This window comes from Salvelinus namaycush, chromosome 7, assembly GCF_016432855.1.
Source record: "Salvelinus namaycush isolate Seneca chromosome 7, SaNama_1.0, whole genome shotgun sequence".
In the NCBI taxonomy this organism is placed as follows: Eukaryota; Metazoa; Chordata; class Actinopteri; order Salmoniformes; family Salmonidae; genus Salvelinus; species Salvelinus namaycush.
Window position 1 is genome coordinate 17,009,980 of NC_052313.1, and position 18,898 is coordinate 17,028,877.

An 18,898-nucleotide genomic window follows, 5' to 3' on the forward strand; every position below is an offset into this window, starting at 1 on the left:
AAATGACCCGCCACTGTTTTTAACAGCAGAGAAAACCCGCTAAATGATATTTTTCCAACTTTAAATGTTATGGCTTTTCCTAGAGTGACCCCAAATTAGAAAAAGTGAAACATCACCTTTGTTCATATTTCCAGGAAAGCTGTACACCACCAGGGCACAAATATTGTCTTAGGGTCATTTTTGACCCGGCAGTTATAAAATAATTTACACACAACAAAAACCACAAAGACACACACACACACACACACACACACACACACACACACACACACACACACACACACACACACACACACACACACACACACACACACACACACACACACACACACACACACACACACACACACACACACACACACAACGATACATTGAGATTGTGTGCTACTGATTGAACTCAGACAAAACTAAAACTTTCTTGTGCATGTGCAGCATCACCCCTCCACGACCCCACACGTGACTCAAGTTCACAGACAAAATAAAAACAATTTCAGACAAAATAAACAACATTTCAGACAAAATAAAAATTTCTTGAAAGCATTGTTAACTAATGGGGAATGCAGTCAGAGGCTATAAAGGTGCTGCAGATGACAGTCCCCACAGTTCTCTCTTTGCTGAAGCCATGAGTGCACGTTTCAGTGCCCAACAGGTCATAGATCTGATTTTATCAGATGGCCAGGAGGAACAAGAGAACAATGATTTAGAAGAAGAGGATGTATCTGAAGAAGAAGATTGTGAAGAATACAGCATGATGGATCATCTTCAGATCAAGAAGAAATCCCCCAAGCTGAAAGAGAGACATTTTTGTCAAAGAACAGCAAAATAACATGGTCCTTGTCACCATATGACAACCAGGGCAGGGTGGCAGCACAATATGTCATAAGGATGACCCCAGGGCCCACAAGACATACAGTTGCCCGTGCCCAGGACATCGCCTCAACATTCTACATGTTCATTACACCAGCCATCGAAAAAATCATCCTGCAGATGACAAATTTGGAAGGTTTCTGTAAATATGGAGACAACTTAAAAAGGATGGATGAGATTGACCTGCGTGCCTACATAGGGCTACTAGCCTTAGTGGGTGTGTATATGTCCCGAGGCGAGGCTACATGTAGTCTCTGGGATGCAGAGTGAAAGGGTGATTTTCTGTGTCATGATGCCACTGACAGTCTTTCACACTTTCTCAAGAATGCTACGATTTGATAACTGCGAGTCAAGACCTGCAAGACGTGTGAGAGACAAACTGGCAGCCATCTCCACCATCACCCGACCTCAACCCAATTGAGATGTTTTGGGATGAGTCGGACCGCAGAGTGAAGGAAAATAGCCAACAAGTGCCCAGCACTTAGTTTTGGGGTTATGCTCAGGTAAAACAATTTGGCTCATCTATACTTCCAAGTCCAATTCTTGAAGATCAAGGGGTATAACATTTATTGGAATGACTGGAATTCTGATAGACTTTGTTAAACAGCCATCACTAACATAGAGAGGGTGCTGCCAACATACTGACTCAAATCTCTGGCCACTAAATAAATGGACCTTATAAAAGGTATCACAAGTCACTTTAAATAACGTCACTTTAATAATGTTTACATATCCTACATTACTCATCTCATATGTATATACTGTTCTATACCATCTACTGCATCTTGACTATGCTGTTCGGCCATCGCTCATCCATATATTTATATGTACATATTCTTATTCATCCCTTACATTTGTGTGTATAAGGTAGTTGTTGTGAATGTGTTAGATTACTTGTTAGATATTACTGCACTGTCGGAACTAGAAGCACAAGCATTTTGCTACACTTGCATTAATATCTGCTAACCATGTGTATGTGACCAATAAAATTTGATTCGATTTTTTTTATGTAAAGATATAACTGAATTGTATTATTATATGTAGTAGAAAGCGATGGGTTAGAAGAAGCCTACATATCCAACCCATAAAGTAAAATTGAACATCCATATATGGCCAGCTATGTAAACTTTAACATAGATTTATCTTGCAATAGATGTCATTCAATTGGTAACATACATTTTTTTATTTTTCTAATGCCTAATAAGGATAAAGTAATCTAAAAGTAACTGAATGTAATCAGATTACGTTACTGAGTTTGGGTAATCCAAAAGATACGTTACTGATTACAATTTTGAACTGGTAATTAGTAACTGTAACGGATTACATTTAGAAAGTATCCTACACAACCCTGCTGGTACAGCAGTAGCTAGTAGCTGTAGGTAAACTTGTTACTGATACGCCTAACATCTCGGGCGCAATTGATCGGTTGGATGTACTTGCTCCACCTGCAGAAAGAATCTCTATTATCAAAATGCGCACTCATCTTCCCCAGAATCAGTTTGAGAATTAAAAGAAAATTGTGCAACGCATATTTCGATTTGGCCTCTGTTATTTGTAAACCACTAGCCATTCTTCCCATATATAACTAGATGCCGCAACCCCCCGCAATTTTGGAACCTAGGTGATGTGGTTCCATGTGGTGAAGATGCAGATAGAAAGCTCTGTGTAGATGTTTCTGAGTGCGCCAGGTGCCTTGCGCAGGTTAGTTGCAGACAAGAACACTAGTCCATCGGTCCTACTTCTAGCCAAAAACGTTGGAGAGGTCTCACCACACGCGCTCTGGACGTTAGCAGCAGCACACGGCTGCAGATCCAAACATGGATGGGGAGTGTTCGTTACCGAGAGGATAGTTAAGAAGGCAATTATTCAAATCCTGCAGCAATTTCAGTCGATGGCTGCTGTGGTGGTATCATAGCAACAACACCCAAGAATTAGAAAAACATTAACAATAGCCCGGTATCACCCGCTGCCTGCCAGCACAAAACTCTCCATTACAAACTCGGCGCGCTGCTCTCTGACAAGACACTCCCTGGAGAGGAGCGCGAGTGCGCCGAATAAAAAGGATACTATTTTTCTCCCAGACGCAGGTTGACTTGGAAAGGCTTGAGCCTCGATGAAAACTACATCGCCGAGTGACTGTGACTGGATCCTCTTGCTGAAGAAGATCGCCAGATCCTTTGCCAGAATGGAATTACATGGAATAAACGAAGTTTCCTTTTACGACATGAGATATCCGCGCCCGGGAATCGAAACTTTCTTTTAGGGTTTTTAATATGTGGTTGTATTGCCTGTCTTCTATGGTAAGCTTACCGTTATATAGGCGTTTGGATATGATACTGAAGTAGCCTACTAGTGCTTGAATAAGCGGCTCATCTGAATTTCATGCATTTTTACTGTGCTTGTTCAATATGTGTTATAGATAGCTCCTGTCACGACCACAGGAAGCCTATTGAACATTATTTCTTTGCTCCTGCTCAATTGAGAACAAACCCGTATTTTTAATTGAAGACATTCTGTTTATGTTTTATCTACCTATGTAGTGGGCCTAGTGCACTATATCAATATAGCCATATCTGACATTTTTATATAGGCCTGTCAATAGAGCCTAAAATGTAATGTTATCATAACCATGAACAGCCTACTAAATATACACCAACTGCACTTATGAATACTCAGTTTCCTGTCCTAGGACTGGATGACTGAATAATTGACAGACATTATGCATTTGGATGTGGAGTGCTGGTAAAATCACAATGCGCATCTGTTATCATGACATGAGCTTGCCTTCCATACTTGGAAATCCACAAGCCTTACTGACTGTCCTCATAATGTGTTATATACTGAATAGTTGTTATACTCGGCTACAGTGGGCATACTATTCTTTGTTTAGTTCAAAGTTGAACTCATTTGTAGCGTCAAGTGAACATTGTTTAATGGCACTGTAGGTGCGTTTCACATCAAAGTCTGTGGCATGGTCATAGATATTCTCACATGACTAGCTGCTTTGTCTGGTTGCCTCGCCACTGGCACCCCAGTGTTCCTCTTGACTCAAATTGTTATTATCATCATCATCTGTGTGTATCTATGTGTGTGTGTGTGTGTGTTGTCGTGCATCTGCAAGTGTATGTCTTTGTGTGTGTGTGTGTGTGTGTGTGTGTGTGTGTGTGTGTGTGTGTGTGTGTGTGTGTGTGTGTGTGTGTGTGTGCGCGTGTGCGTGTGTGTGTGTGTGTGTGTGCGTGTGGACAGTGAGCCTTTGACAGGGTTCAGTGGTTCACTATAGTTGTGACTGAGTGTGATTGAAAGAGGGAGTATTCACGTAATCAGAACCCCACTTTTGTTAACAGCAATTTGGAGATCAGTTACCAAGTGAGCGAACTAAACCCATGTCATTATTAGGCTAATTATGTAATCAATTATTAAAATGTGAAGATATACTCAGGTTTTTTGTAAAGTGCATCAAATGTGTTTGGAAATTGTCTCTTGAACATAAACAATAGGATTAAGATTGTTTGGGGAGAACAGCTGACATTGAAATCCTATAATCCTAAAACCTGCTACATAACTCGCTGCCATGCAAATGCATGGTGATCAAATATTCTCCTAATCATATAGCAAATAGAATTCTGATGAAGTAGACAATTGTGTTTGGCCATTGCCTTAGGGAACATAGGCAAACATGATGAAAATCCCTCAGATAAACAGACACAGACTCCTTCCTGCTATTCCCCCAGACAGTTTGAGATAACACCTCCCCAGCACAACATGTCCCACCCCACGGGTAAACTAACCTGGCCATAGGACTCCTGTAGAACCCCAGGGCATGTTTAGCACCATGACCTCATGCATGTGCAATAGAGCTGGTTTGGTGACCTTAGTAAGCTTGCCTTAGACGAGTTGCTCTGGGTCAGAGAGGATCTCCCTGCGGAGAGACAATGCTTAAGCTTCGGCTCAGCAGGCTAATGTGCTTTTCTGTCAAGCAAGACACCTGGGTTCAAACCCTGTCATTCACACAAGCATTAGAGCCCAGTAGAGTCCAGTTATAGCAATGGAGAGTGTTTAGAGGCTCTGTGAGGTTGGACAGAGCTATGGACCTGGTGAATTTACTGCAAATAACTAAATGGTGATGAATGTGGATGTTTATAGGATACAGGTACAGTAGTCAAGTCTCTGTGTTTGACAGAGGGGGATGAGACCACAGAGATAAATACAGTATAGTGTATCCAACTCTATTGGTGAGACATGGTGAAAAGACTGATACTGTGCAGTAGAAAAGCTGAGGACTGTTGAGGTATGTTTCAAGTTATGTTGCTATTTATGGAGAGATGGACGATAAGATGAGTGTTGGTGGCGGGTATATCTATCTATGAAAAGGAGAGTTTGGAGGTGTGGGAGTAGTAGATATTAATAGCAGAACTTAAATAACCATTATACTGTATATTACCAACGTCATGAAGGCTCCCAAGGTGCGCTGGAGGGACTGGTAGAGAATAGTGCCTCACAGGAGGTCGGCAGAATCAAAGGACCAACTCAATTGTACGAAGGTACCCCTTTGCTATTTCCTCAACACCAAAATGTCACCTGACTTATACATTTAGCCTGTTAAGTTTCCCTGTGTCATTGGAATTTCAACACATCAGGTGCCCATTCTGAGACCATAATGTACATCATGTGTTTACTATTCACCCTTGTTTATATACCAGCTCTGGGAGAATGGAGGAGAGATCAACCGTGTTATGATGCAGGTTTTATAGTTTTGGTCAAAGTTTATGATGGATAGATGTAATCAAAGATGACTACAGTCTGTTTGCCTTTACAGCACTGACATGCTTGGAATGTCAGTATTTTACTTCTCATTAAGCATAGAATAAATCCCTCATCCGTGTGTGTGCATGAGTGCTTTTGTGGTTGTGTGTGTACAGTGCGTGTGTGTGCATGACCTTGTACTTGTGTGTGTGTGTGTACGTGCCAGCGTTCATGTGTTTAATGATCTCAGACATCATTTGACACAGTAGTTAAGGAGATCAATAGAATAGCGGGCGAAAACATCAGCACATCAGCGTTTCAATGCCAGCAGCCTTCGATCCAATCCTGCATCCTTATGATGCATAGCTTTGAGTGAAATTGCACAGTGTGCTTGTTTGAGATTAGATTTACGAACTCTATTTGATCTCACATGTCATTCCTATATGACAGTTTAAATGTATCTCATTCTCCCACTGCGGCGCTGAGGTTACAGATCAGTTTGCAGTTCAAAGGTTCATTCAACGATCCATAAATGCCTTATTGACTTCACAGAAGGTTGACAATACAACCCTGTCATGCTTCAGTTCCTCAAGAAATGTATTTACTGTCCAGAGTGCATGTCATATTATTTATCTATTTGGTACATCTCTTGTAATTTACAATAAATGTAATCAGGAATCTCAGGAATCGATTTGTCTCTGCCTGACTCATTGGCTATTGATGGATTGCCGTGCTATATGAATTATAGTACAGTTTTATTCCTGCCAATATATTTATTCCCTGGTATTCAACTGAATTGCTGTCTTCACAGAAAAATGACCGGTATGCCTTTTGTTGGAGGTGGAGAGATGATGTAAAGAACATGGGTTCTCTGTCAGGGAGGAGAAGAATGTTCTGAGACCAGTGCCAGTAGCGGTTTGTTTTTACATATGCTTAGAGGCCCATTATCAGCAACCATCACTCCTGTGTTCTAATGGTACGTTGTGTTAGCTAATCCGAGTTTATCATTTTAAAAGGCTAATTGATCATGAGAAAACCCTTTTGCAATTATTTTAGCACAGCTGAAAACTGTTGTCCTGATTAAAGAAGCAATAAAATTGGCCTTAGACTTGTTGAGTATCTGGTGCATCAGCATTTGTGGGTTCGATTACAGGCTCAAAATAGCCAGAAACAAAGACCTTTCTTCTGAAACTCGTCAGTCTATTCTTGTCCTGAGAAATTAAGGCTATTCCATGCGAGAAATTGCCAAGAAACTGAAGACAGAAAAGTGATGACAGGTTACATCACCTCTGTCTACAGATTGACACAGTCCCCTACTTGAACACATTGCTTTAGCTACACCCATAGGTGCCAGGCAATAGTTGCTGACACACGTACCCCCTACAAAGCGTGCCTTCAAGCTTATATTTTCTCTATGGGAGAGATGTACGCTTGCACTCTCATAAAAAAAATGGTTCCAAAAGGGTTCTTCATCTGTCCCCATAGGACACCCCATTTTGGTTCCAGGTAGAAACTTTTTGGGTTCCATATAGAACCCTCTGTGGAAAGGGTTCTACATGGAACCCAAAACAGTTCTACTTGAAACCAAAAGTGTTCTACCTGGAACCAACAAGGATTCTTCAAAGGGTTCTATGGGGACAGCCGAAGAAGCCTTTTAGTTTCTAGATAGTATCTTTTTCTCTAAGAGTGTGTATGCAGCTCAGGCAACAATGGTTTAATGAGACCTGTAACTGGACAGTACATTTGTCATCACAAATGAAGAATTATAGTTGCAATATACAACTAGGAGGCTATTCCCACCAAATGTCAGCACTGTGTGTTTTCTCGCTCCCTGCTGATTTACAACTGGGAGATATTTAATTTTATGGCTACTCCAGTCTCCTTTTCAGCTCATTTATCACCTGATTTACTTAACAAAAGGCACATCTCAGTAAGTGGTCCAAGTATCCTCATGACATGGCACAAGTGTGGGGGTGGGCCTTTCCTCTTTCGTTCTCTATTGTTCCTCAAGCAAGGGGGGAGACAGATGACATCGCAAATTCCCATCAGACCAACTCCTTGAATGCCGTACTCCTTGAAGTTTGCAGTTATGTCTGAAAAACACCATTTTGCTCAAATATATATATTTCTGGCGTTTGGTGTTTGTTCTTTACTGTATTTATGCCAGGGATAACACTTTTCAACAGTAAAAGTAAAAAAATCACTGGAGGACATCTTTAAATAATATACAGTAATTCACTGTTAATAGCACCAATCTGATCAAATTCACAGGAGAGTTCATTGTCCTCATCATTTGTGAGCTGACTAAAAATGTCTGGTAGTGAAGTGAGAGAAAAAAACAGATGAGGTTTTTTTCAATGCTAATATTGAAGTGATCACATTAAGCTAAATGAGCTAGCCTACAGACAGCTAGCCATTTTAATTGGACTGACCTCCTGTGACCAAGGGTTAATACAAAAAGGCCAACACAAACACAAACACTCCCGAGCCTCCCTGAAGGCGTTAGCTACTAACTAGCTTCTTCACTCCTCCATTTTGTTAGTTGCTACTCGCTGTGTTGATAAGCCTCAGCTGGGTCTAGGATGCCACGTGCAGGGGTATAGCCTGTGGGCCCAGCAGCCATTTGATTTGTCCCTTTGAATTAGCTCCGACACCAGGTGCTTCTTTCTGCTCCATCTGTTTGCCGGCAAGGGGAGAATTAAAATAGGTTTATCTTTCATCCAGGAGCATGTTTTTTTTATTAGCGAGCTAAAGAGCTGTATCCTCTAATTTAATTTCTGTTGAGCGTGTGAGTTTTTTTTAGGGCATAAAAGTGTGAGTCTTTTTGATTGAAGTACACTTTCAAAATGGCCATATTTCAGGGATGTGGTGTGTTCTTTCTCTCACTACTTTGTTAAGAGAGTTAATTTATAATAAAGTATGTGCAATCAACATATTTTGTGTTGCACACGGGGTAATGTAATGTTATGTAATGCATAATTGAATAATTGATTTATTTGTGATTGATTTATTAGACTTGGTATTCACCCTTACATCGTGGTTTGTTTTAGGGGGACTATTGGAACTAATTACCATTAGACTGAACCCATTATACCCATGTGTTGATTGGTAACCATCAATAATCAGCTGTGTCTGTGAGCTAATGAAACACCTTCAGGCAGAGCGAGGTGTGAGTCCCTCTGGATCACACTGTTATCGTCTCCTTCTCTCATTAGCATTATTCATCCTGTGGCTACTGACTGTTTCACGCCACCAGAGAGTCACTCGCTCCAGCTGGGAACTGCAGTGTGCACCAATCTCCATGCATCTAAATGAACCTTTGTATGATTAGAACTCCTGTGGACAAGATTTAGGTCTTGGATTATGCATTTGAATATGCCCTCCTGAGGTGGTCGATGTGCCTATGTTATGGAGAATCATATTTTACTGGCTCTTCACAGTAGTCAATGGAGTAGTCAGAGAAAGGAGAGCATTTCCATGGCAAATCTCCACAGATGGCGAAGATCTTTGTATCAAAGCATAACAGTGTGACGTGTCCAGGTAGACTAGGTCAGCTGAGACAGCAGCAGTCTTGTGTGAGTGTTACTCCTCTCTGGTTGAGGTGAGGAGACCTGTATGGGGAGCTTCAATTTCTTTGGCTCTGCTTGGCTTCTTCAAGGTAGTGCATTAGCTCGCTGTATGCGCACCATCACCAGTTGCACAATAACATCAAAAGAAGCTCAATTGGGCCAGAATACCGCCATGTCTGGTAACACTGACTGCTCACAACAACACACTTTTTAGACCACATTTTCAGGCACATTGACTTTCACTGGATGCTTTTAAACATCTCCTTTTAGTTTCGTTATCTGCCTGTAGCTCAAGGGGATAGCTGTGGTATCTTTCGCCACTCATTGTATAGGTATTGGCATTGCTGTTGGTTTCGCTATTGATAGTGACGGTGTGCTTAATTCAAAGTTTTAGAGCTTTTCCGGCCCAATGATTTATCACCCAACTGCAGGCATCCCCCAAGGTTTAGTCTCAAATCCGTTCCTGATGTGCCGTGCATAGCAAGAGCCAGTAAGCACACTACACATACAGTGTAGGCTTTTAAGGGACAGTCTTCTTCCTGTATTCAGTGTTTTCTATAGGGTTCCTTTTCACAATGTGCACAATGTAGTAGAGTTTCATGATGCATTACTCTATGCAGCTGTCAACCGTAGTATTTGGTAAAGGTGGTACCTGGCGTGTAGAAATTTAAGTGGCGTGGCAGCGGACGACCAGCTGTTTTCTTTTTCACACTTCTCTAGGCTTTATAGCCGGCGAGCAAGCAGTCGGTGAGATGTGTGTGTTGCTCTATATTTCCCTGTTGTTCTTGCAACACTGTATTGTGAAGCCACAGAATGTCTGCATATCCCACTCTGCTATGCCGCTCTGTCATTTTGGTGCATTCACCCCAGAGCGCATGTGTGTGTGTGTGTGTGTGTGCACATTCATGTGTCTCACTCCGCTCCCTGTGCTGTGGCGGAAGTCTCATCACTCCCACACGTCTGGAGCTGTCACCCAGTGAGCATGTGCCTCTGGAAAACAGGCTTCACTTTCCATTGATTCTCATTGTTTTGCTCCTCCTTCATCCTGAAAGAGCTTCATTTGGCATGCATATTTCACTGGGATGATCTAAATTAGTCAGAGCATAGCAGAGGTGTTGCGCTATTGCAATGAATAGGAATGTAGTAGTTTGTGTTGGCGTTTGTTCAAGTGTCTTCTCTAAATGTATCACAAACTTATGACCATATCAAATTCAGCAGTGGAATAACTATTATGGACCGCTTGAGTATCATCATCAGTATTGCAAATCTAGGTCTATTATCTAACCCTGTCTCTTCCTCTCCCTTTTCTCTTTCTGTCTCTTCCTCTCCCTTTTCTCTTTCTGTCTCTTCCTCTCCCTTTTCTCTTTCTGTCTCTTCCTCTCCCTTTTCTCTTTCTGTCTCTTCCTCTCCCTTTTCTCTTTCTGTCTCTCTTTCTCCCCTTTCTCTGACCTTCTCTCCCTGCCTACCTCTCACTCACCCCCCCTCTCTCCCCCTCTCACTCACCCCCCCCTCACTTTCCCCCTCTCTCTCTAGCCTCAGGATGAGTGAGTGAGCAGTCCGTCTGCCGAGTCCCAACCATGATCGCCACCGGAGGCCTGCTGCGGATCAACAGGAGGCAGGACTCGCTGCGCTCTAAGAGCCGTGCAGAGAACAAGCGTAAGAGAAAAGCCAAGAAGAAGCAGAAGAATGAGGTGGTGGTGGTCAAGGGCAAGCTGAATCTGTGCTCCATCTCGGGGGTGGTGGCGGCTATTGGGATTCTAATCCTACTGGTGGGCATTGCCATGGCCATACTGGGTTACTGGCCCAGGGAGAGCCCACTGTACCCGGATCCGCCCAAAATCCAGAGAATTTACAACAAAAAGGAGGAGTCAGGGCTGACAGACAACTGGACGAACAACGCGAAGGACGGATTTCACTTGGATGGGGATTTGGTCAGTAACAATCGTTCCAACGGCACAGGTTTAGAGCAGCCGTCCATGGGCTTCCTGGCTGAGTTCTTGGATAAGTACCTGTACTCGGACAAGTTGAAGGTGTTCGGTCCCCTCATCATGGGCATTGGCATCTTCCTGTTTATCTGCGCCAACGCGGTGCTGCATGAGAACCGCGATAAGAAGACCAAAATCATCAACCTGAGGGACATCTACTCCACTGTCATTGACATCCACAGCTTGCGGACTAAGGAGAACATGCCGCTCAATGGCTTTGTGAACTACATGCAGTCCAAAGGGGTGGAGGGCAAACCTAGCGCTGCATATACCGCCGCCCTACTAGCCAAAGGCACTTGGCCCTCGGGAGGTTCGCCGGACGAGGGCAGCCTGGGCCCCTCCAGATGCCACTCCCTGACTAGGTCAAGGGTGTCATCTCTAGAGAGGCAGACGTTCACCGACACAGTCTACACTATCTCCAGACACAGCGGGGCCGGCCAGCAGAGCAGCCCGATTTCCATCCCCAAACGGTGGGAGACCCGGACAATAGTGGCCTCTTCGGTCAACGCCTTCACTCTCCCCATGACCAAACCCAACCATCGGGCCAACCAGCATCAGCGCAGGCCTTCAGCCAAAGCAGAGGCAGGGAGGAGCAGGGCTGCCCTGTGTGACTCTGGCGAAGAAGACGAAGCCTGGGTTGGGTACGGTGTTCCAGAAACCACCACCCAGGCAAATGTGGAGACTTTGCAGACGGCTATGCTCCTGCCTCAGGACTCTGTGGAGGTGTACAAGAGCAGTGGTAGCCTCCAGGGGGCGCTTCAGGGCTCCCAGATCCAGCTGCTCCCCTCGTCCCCCACTGGCCCCAGGGTGATGGGTTCCCACTTGTCCCTCAGCGCCCTGACGGACTACTCCAGGTCCATCGATCTGGGCATCACTCCATCCACCCCCACCAAGTGGAAGGTGGAACGGTCCCGGCGACTCAGCTGCCCTCGTTTAGAGGTACCGGGAGGTGGTGGGTACATCAAACTGGGCGACCTGGGGGGGGAGTCCTTTGAGTCAAGGGAGTCATGTGAGGTGACCGCCTTCAGCCGAGTGACCTCAGAGGAGGGTCTGGCTAAAAGTCAGAGGGAAGGAGGAGTAGCCAATGAACAGGAGGAGAGCAGCCCCGGGGAACGACAGGACAGGTGCTCAAGGCGATACTCCAACAAAGAGAAACTTCTCATGATCTCTCAGTCAGACTCCGTTTTGGACGATGAGGAAGTGGATAGCACAGAGATATGATTGGACAATTACTGATTGGTGGATTGAGTTTATTTGAAAAAAATGGACACAGGATAACTCGCAGTTGGTTTAAGACACTTGACAGCAGTTTAATGGAATTATGACAATGACAATACTGCATAGGATCTGAGATCTAGAGGATCTTGTGGTTCGTTGCAAATGCAATTATCGATATGTGATCAAAAACCGAACATGGTCTTTGGAGGCTATGAAAACAGAAGACTGTGTGTATAGTATTTTGTCAAGGGTTTGTTTGTGTAGGTTGGAAGCATCGCACCCAACTGAAAGAGTTTCAAAGCAAAAAGATAACATTAACCAAAAAAGGGCCCGTTTTAAAATGGTGATTGAACAGTTAGTTACTGTACCATCCACTTGATGTAATAGTTTCTCTAATTTGTAGAAATATAGTGTGTCTGTTCCACCTACTGTCACAACTGATACTGTAGTAGTATATTGATTGAGAGTTGCTGTCTCAACAGCATGTATTTTGTACTTTAATGTCCTTGCAGTTTTTATCAGTTTGAATTCAAACTTTAATAGCAATACATCATTGACCATCTCTGTTTGCTTGTGGGGGAAACAATGTTGGCATATTTGCCTGTGTGTCTTTTAAATTCTCTGAGTAAGGCTTGTATGTTATTGTTTAGAACTGTCTTGACTTGCTTGTTAAGGAATCTACTGTATATCTTTGCTATCGCTTTTGCCTGAGCGAAATTAAAAACAACACACTAACTAGCACAATTCACAGCTGAACACTTGTATCTCTGTACAAGTAGCCTAAGTACCTTAGCACAAGTAACCATCTGTGGAAAAAATACTTATCAAATCAATGTTATCCTGTGCAAAAGCAGCTGGATTGTTTTTGTAGTTGGTTCTTGTTCAATAACACACCTGCAGTAAATAATTGTATTCCAATTGTTCCTGGTGCCCATGGTCAATTCAACCATCCCATGGTCGTCCTATGGCTCAATCAGTCTTCAAATAAACATATGAAGCTGTCTCATTATCTGTGCCATCTGTTATTCCGACATGTCAATCAAGTTATCAACCCAAAGGTGTGAGAACACTCTCTCCAAATTGAGTACTCAGCCTAGCCAAGCAGATCTTGATGTGCCAGTGTGTTAAAAATATTAGCTCAGCAATGTATAGCTGAGAGAGAGAGAGATGGAGAGAAATAATGGAGAGAGAGATATAGAGAGTGTGAGAGAAAGAGAGGGAAAGAGAGAAATATAGAGAGGATGAGAGAGATATAGAGATATAGAGAGGGAGAGAGAGAGATATAGAGAGTGTGAGGCGAGAGGGAAAGAGAGAGATAGAGAGAGGTAGAGAGAGAAAGAAAGGGAGAGCGAGAGAGAGAGAAAGATGGAGAGAAAGAGAGAAAGAAAGATAGGGAGTTAGAGATAGAGAATGTGAGAGAGAGAGAGAGAGAGAGAGAGGGGGTGAGAGAGAGATATAGAGAGTGTGAGGGAGAAAGAGAGGGAAAGAGAAAGATATAGTGTGAGACAGAAAGAGAGCGAACGAGAGGGAGAAAGAGAGAGAGAGAGAGAGAGAGAGATGGAGTGAAAGAAAGGGAGAGAGAGAGAGAAAGAGCAGAAGAGAGAAAAAGAGGGGGGATGGAAAGCGTGAGAGAGAGGGAGAGAGATGGAGCATGAAAGAGAGCTGAGTGTAAGTGTACGAACAAGTGTTTTCCTGTCAATGGGAGTAACAGAGTCCCACATTTGGTACGGAATCCTGGGTTCCATCTGTTCATGGGGAGAAGGAGCTTTATATAAAATCAAATCAAATCTAATTTTATTGGTCACATATACAGTGGGGAGAACAAGTATTTGATACACTGCCGATTTTGCAGGTTTTCCTACTTACAAAGCATGTAGAGGTCTGTAATTTTTTATCATAGGTACACTTCAACTGTCAGAGACGGAATCTAAAACAAAAATCCAGAAAATCACATTGTATGATTTTTAAGTAAGAATGCTGAATGCTATTTTTTACATTCCTGTGACATCAGGTGTTGTAGGTGTCCTGGAGGGCAGGTAGTTAGGCCCCGGTGATGCGTTGTGAAGACCGCACCACCCTCTGGAGAGCCCTGCGATTGTGGGCGGTGCAGTTGCCGTACCAGGCGGTGATACAGCCCAACAGGATGCTCTCAATTGTGCACCTGTAAAAGTTAGTGAGGGTTTTCGTGACAAGTCAAATTTTTTCAGCCTCCTGAGGTTGAAGAGGCGCTGTTGCACCTTCTTCACCACACTGTCTGTGTGCTTGGACCATTTCAGTTTGTCAGTGATATGTACACCGAGGAACTTAAAACTTTCCACCTTCTCCGCTGCTGTCCCATCGATGTGGATAGGGGGGTGCTCCCTTTGCTGTTTCCTGAAGTCCACGATCATCTCTTTTGTTTTGTTGACATTGATTGAGAGGTTATTTTCCTGACACCACACTCCCAGGGCCCTCACCTCCTCCCTGTAGGCTGTCTCGTCATTGTTGGTAATCAAGTCTACAACTGTAGTGTCGTCTACAAACTTGATGATTGAGTTGGAGGCGTGCATGGCCATGCAGTCATGGGTGAACAGGTAGTACAGGAGAGGGCTGAGAACGCACCCTTGTGGGGCCCCAGTGTTGAGGATCAGCGGAGTGGAGATGTTGTTTCCTGCCTTCACCACCTGGGGGCGGCCCGTCAGGATGTCCAGAACCCAGTTGCACAGGGCGGGGTCGAGACCCAGGGTCTCAAGCATCAATAAATGAGTTTGGAGGGTACTATGGTGTTGAATGCTGAGCTGTAGTCGATGAACAGCATTCTTACATAGGTATTCCTCTTGTCCAGATGGGATAGGGCAGTGTGCAGTATGATGGCGATTGCATCGTCTGTGGACCTATTGGGGTGGTAAGCAAATTGGAGTGGGTCTAGGGTAACAGGTAGGGTGGAGGTGATATGATCCTTGACCAGTCTCTCAAAGCACTTCATGACGACAGAAGTGAGTGCTACGGGGCGATAGTCATTTAGTTTAGTTACCTTAGATTTCTTGGGAACAGGAACAATGGTGGCCATCTTGAAGTATGTGGGGACAGCAGACTGGGATAGTGATTGATCGAATCTGTCCATAAACACACCAGCCAGCTGGTCTGCACATGCTCTGAGGACACGGCTAGGGATGCCGTCTGGGCCAGCAGCCTTGCGAGTGTTAACGTTTAAATATTTTACTCACGTCTGCCACGGAGAAGGAGAGCCCACAGTTTTTGGTAGCGGGCCGTGTCGGTGGCACTGTATTGTCCTCAAAGCGCGCAAAGAAGTTGTTTAATTTAACTTGGAGCAAGACGTCGATGTCAGAGACGGGGCTGGTTTTCTTTTTGTAATCTGTGATTGTCTGAGGGCCTGCCACATACAGTGGGGAGAACAAGTATTTGACACACTGCCGATTTTGCAGGTTTTCCTACTTACAAAGCATGTAGAGGTCTATAATTTTTATCATATGTACACTTCAAATGTGAGAGACGGAATCCAGAAAATCCAGAAAATCACATTGTATGATTTTTAAGTAATTAATTTGCATTTTATTGCATGACATAAGTATTTGATACATCAGAAAAGCAGAACTTAATATTTGGTACAGAAACCTTTGTTTGCAATTACAGAGATCATACGTTTCCTGTAGTTCTTGACCAGGTTTGCACACACTGCAGCAGGGATTTTGGCCCACTCCTCCATACAGACCTTCTCCAGATCCTTCAGGTTTTCGAGGCTGTCGCTGGGCAATACGGACTTTCAGCTCCCTCCAAAGATTTTCTATTGGGTTCAGGTCTGGAGACTGGCTAGGCCACTCCAGGACCTTGAGATGCTTCTTACGGAGCCACTCCTTAGTTGCCCTGGCTGTGTGTTTCGGGTCGTTGTCATGCTGGAAGACCCAGCCACGACGCATCTTCAATGCTCTTACTGAGGGAAGGAGGTTGTTGGCCAAGATCTCGCGATACATGGCCCCATCCATCCTCCCCTCAATACGGTGCAGTCGTCCTGTCCCCTTTGCAGAAAAGCATCCCCAAAGAATGATGTTTCCACCTCCATGCTTCACGGTTGGGATGGTGTTCTTGGGGTTGTACTCATCCTTCTTCTTCCTCCAAACACGGCGAGTGGAGTTTAGACCAAAAAGCTCTATTTTTGTCTCATCAGACCACATGACCTTCTCCCATTCCTCCTTTAGATCATCCAGATGGTCATTGGCAAACTTCAGACGGGCCTGGACATGCGCTGGCTTGAGCAGGGGCACCTTGCGTGCGCTGCAGGATTTTAATCCATGACGGCGTAGTGTGTTACTAATGGTTTTCTTTGAGACTGTGATCCCAGCTCTCTTCAGGCCATTGACCAGGTCCTGCCGTGTAGTTCTGGGCTGATCCCTCACCTTCCTCATGATCATTGATGCCCCACGAGGTGAGATCTTGCATTGAGCCCCAGACCGAGGGTGATTGACCGTCATCTTCAACTTCTTCCATTTTCTAATAATTGCGCCAACAGTTGTTGCCTTCTCACCAAGCTGCTTGCCTATTGTCCTGTAGCCCATCCCAGCCTTGTGCAGGTCTACAATTTTATCCCTGATGTCCTTACACAGCTCTCTGGTCTTGGCCATTGTGGAGAGGTTGGAGTCTGTTTGATTGAGTGTGTGGACAGGTGTCTTTTATACAGGTAACGAGTTCAAACAGGTGCAGTTAATACAGGTAATGAGTGGAGAACAGGAGGGCTTCTTAAAGAAAAATTAACAGGTCTGTGAGAGCCGGAATTCTTACTGGTTGGTAGGTGATCAAATACTTATGTCATGCAATAAAATGCAAATTAATTACTTAAAAATCATACAATGTGATTTTCTGGATTTTTGTTTTAGATTCCGTCTCTGACAGTTGAAGTGTACCTATGGTAAAAATTACAGACCTCTACATGCTTTGTAAGTAGGAAAACCTGCAAAATCGGCAGTGTATCAAATACTTGTTCTCCCCACTGTACGTCTCATGTTTCAGCCGTTGAATTGCAACTCCACTTTGTCTCTATACTGACGCTTTGCTTGTTTGATTGCCTTATGGAGGGAATAACTACACTGTTTGTATTCGGTCATGTTTCCAGTTGCCTTGCCATGATTAAATGCGATGGTACGTGCTTTCAGTTTTGCGCGAATGCTGCCATCAATCCACAGTTTCTGGTTAGGGAATGTTTTATTAGTCACAGTGGGTACAACGTCTCTTATATACTTCCTAATAAACTCGCTCACCGAGTCAGCATATACGTCAATGTTATTGTCTGTGGCTACCCGGAACATATCCCAGTTCATGTGGTCGAAGCAATCTTGAAGCGTGGAATCCGATTGGTCAGACCAGTGTTGGATAGACCTAAGGAGGGGAGCAACAAGATGGAGTCATGGTCAGATTTGCCAAAAGGAGGGTGGGGGAGGGCCTTGTAGTGTGTTTCTTGCTTGTGTACTGCAATCGATATGCTGATAGAATTTAGGTAGCCTTGTTCTCAGATTAGCTTTGTTAAAATCCCCAGCTACAATAAATGCAGCCTCAGGATATATGGTTTCCAGTTTGCATAAAGTCCAGTGAAGTTCCTTGATGGTCGTCTTGTTATGTGCTTGCGGGGGGATATACACGGCTGTGACGATAACCGAGGAGAGTTATCTGAGGAGATAATACGGTCGGCATTTGATTGTGAGGAATTCTAGGTCAGGTGAACAAAAGGATTTGAGTTCTTGTATGTTGTTACAATTACACCATGAGTCGTTAATCATGAAACATACACCCCCGCCCTTCTTCTTACCAGAGAGATGTTTATTCCTGTTGGCGCGATGCACTGAAAATCCTGTTGGCTATACGGATTTCGATAGGATGTCCCCAGCTAGCCATGTCTCCGTGAAACAGAGTATGTTACAATCCCGGATATCTCTTTGGAATGCAACTCTTGCCCTAATTTCGGCGACTTTGTTAACTAGGGACTGGACATTAGTGAGTAATATACTCGGAAGCGGTGGGTGGCGTGCGCGCATCCGAAGCCTCACTAGAAGACCGCTCCGGGACCATATCCTCCGACGGCGTTGTTTTGGGTCGCCTCTGGGATCAGTTCAAATGCCCTGGGAGGTGTAGTCAAAGGATCCGCTTTCGGAAAGTCGTATTCCTGGTCGTAGTGCTGGTTGTGCTGGTAAGTTGACGTCTCTCTGATATCCAATAGTTCTTCCTGGCTGTATGTAATAACACTTAAGGTTTTCTGGGCCAACAATGTAAGAAATAATACATAAAAAAACGAAATACTGCAGTTTCCTAAGAACTCGAAGCGAAGCTGCCATCTCTCGGTGCCAGCGTGCATACAATTACAAGCAAAACGATTCCCCACATTTTAGTGCCAATCCCCAAGCTGTCGGGCGTCTTATGTAAATGTGACTGGCCGCTCTGATTGATTATTATGGATTTAATCTAACCTTTCTGTGGATAGGACACCGCATGTTTCTCCACTGTATTCGTTTGAGAGCCTTTGAAGTGTGT

The 18,898-nt window shown here is 44.1% G+C and overlaps 1 protein-coding gene across 1 annotated transcript; it reads left to right on the forward strand.

The window, feature by feature from the left end:
* The first annotated feature begins 3,040 nt into the window (after nt 1–3,040).
* LOC120050355 (transmembrane protein 200C-like) lies at nt 3,041–13,336 on the forward strand. Its single transcript, XM_038996940.1, has 2 exons — nt 3,041–3,167; nt 10,713–13,336. The coding sequence occupies exon 2, from the start codon at nt 10,757–10,759 to the stop codon at nt 12,383–12,385; it is 1,629 nt and encodes a 542-aa protein (XP_038852868.1). The 5' UTR covers nt 3,041–3,167; nt 10,713–10,756; the 3' UTR covers nt 12,386–13,336.
* The last annotated feature ends 5,562 nt before the right edge of the window (nt 13,337–18,898 follow it).

Bases quoted from the DNA above. Each gene is read 5' to 3' on its own strand.
- LOC120050355 (XM_038996940.1), top strand. From the start codon at position 10,757: ATGATCGCCACCGGAGGCCTGCTGCGGATCAACAGGAGGCAGGACTCG.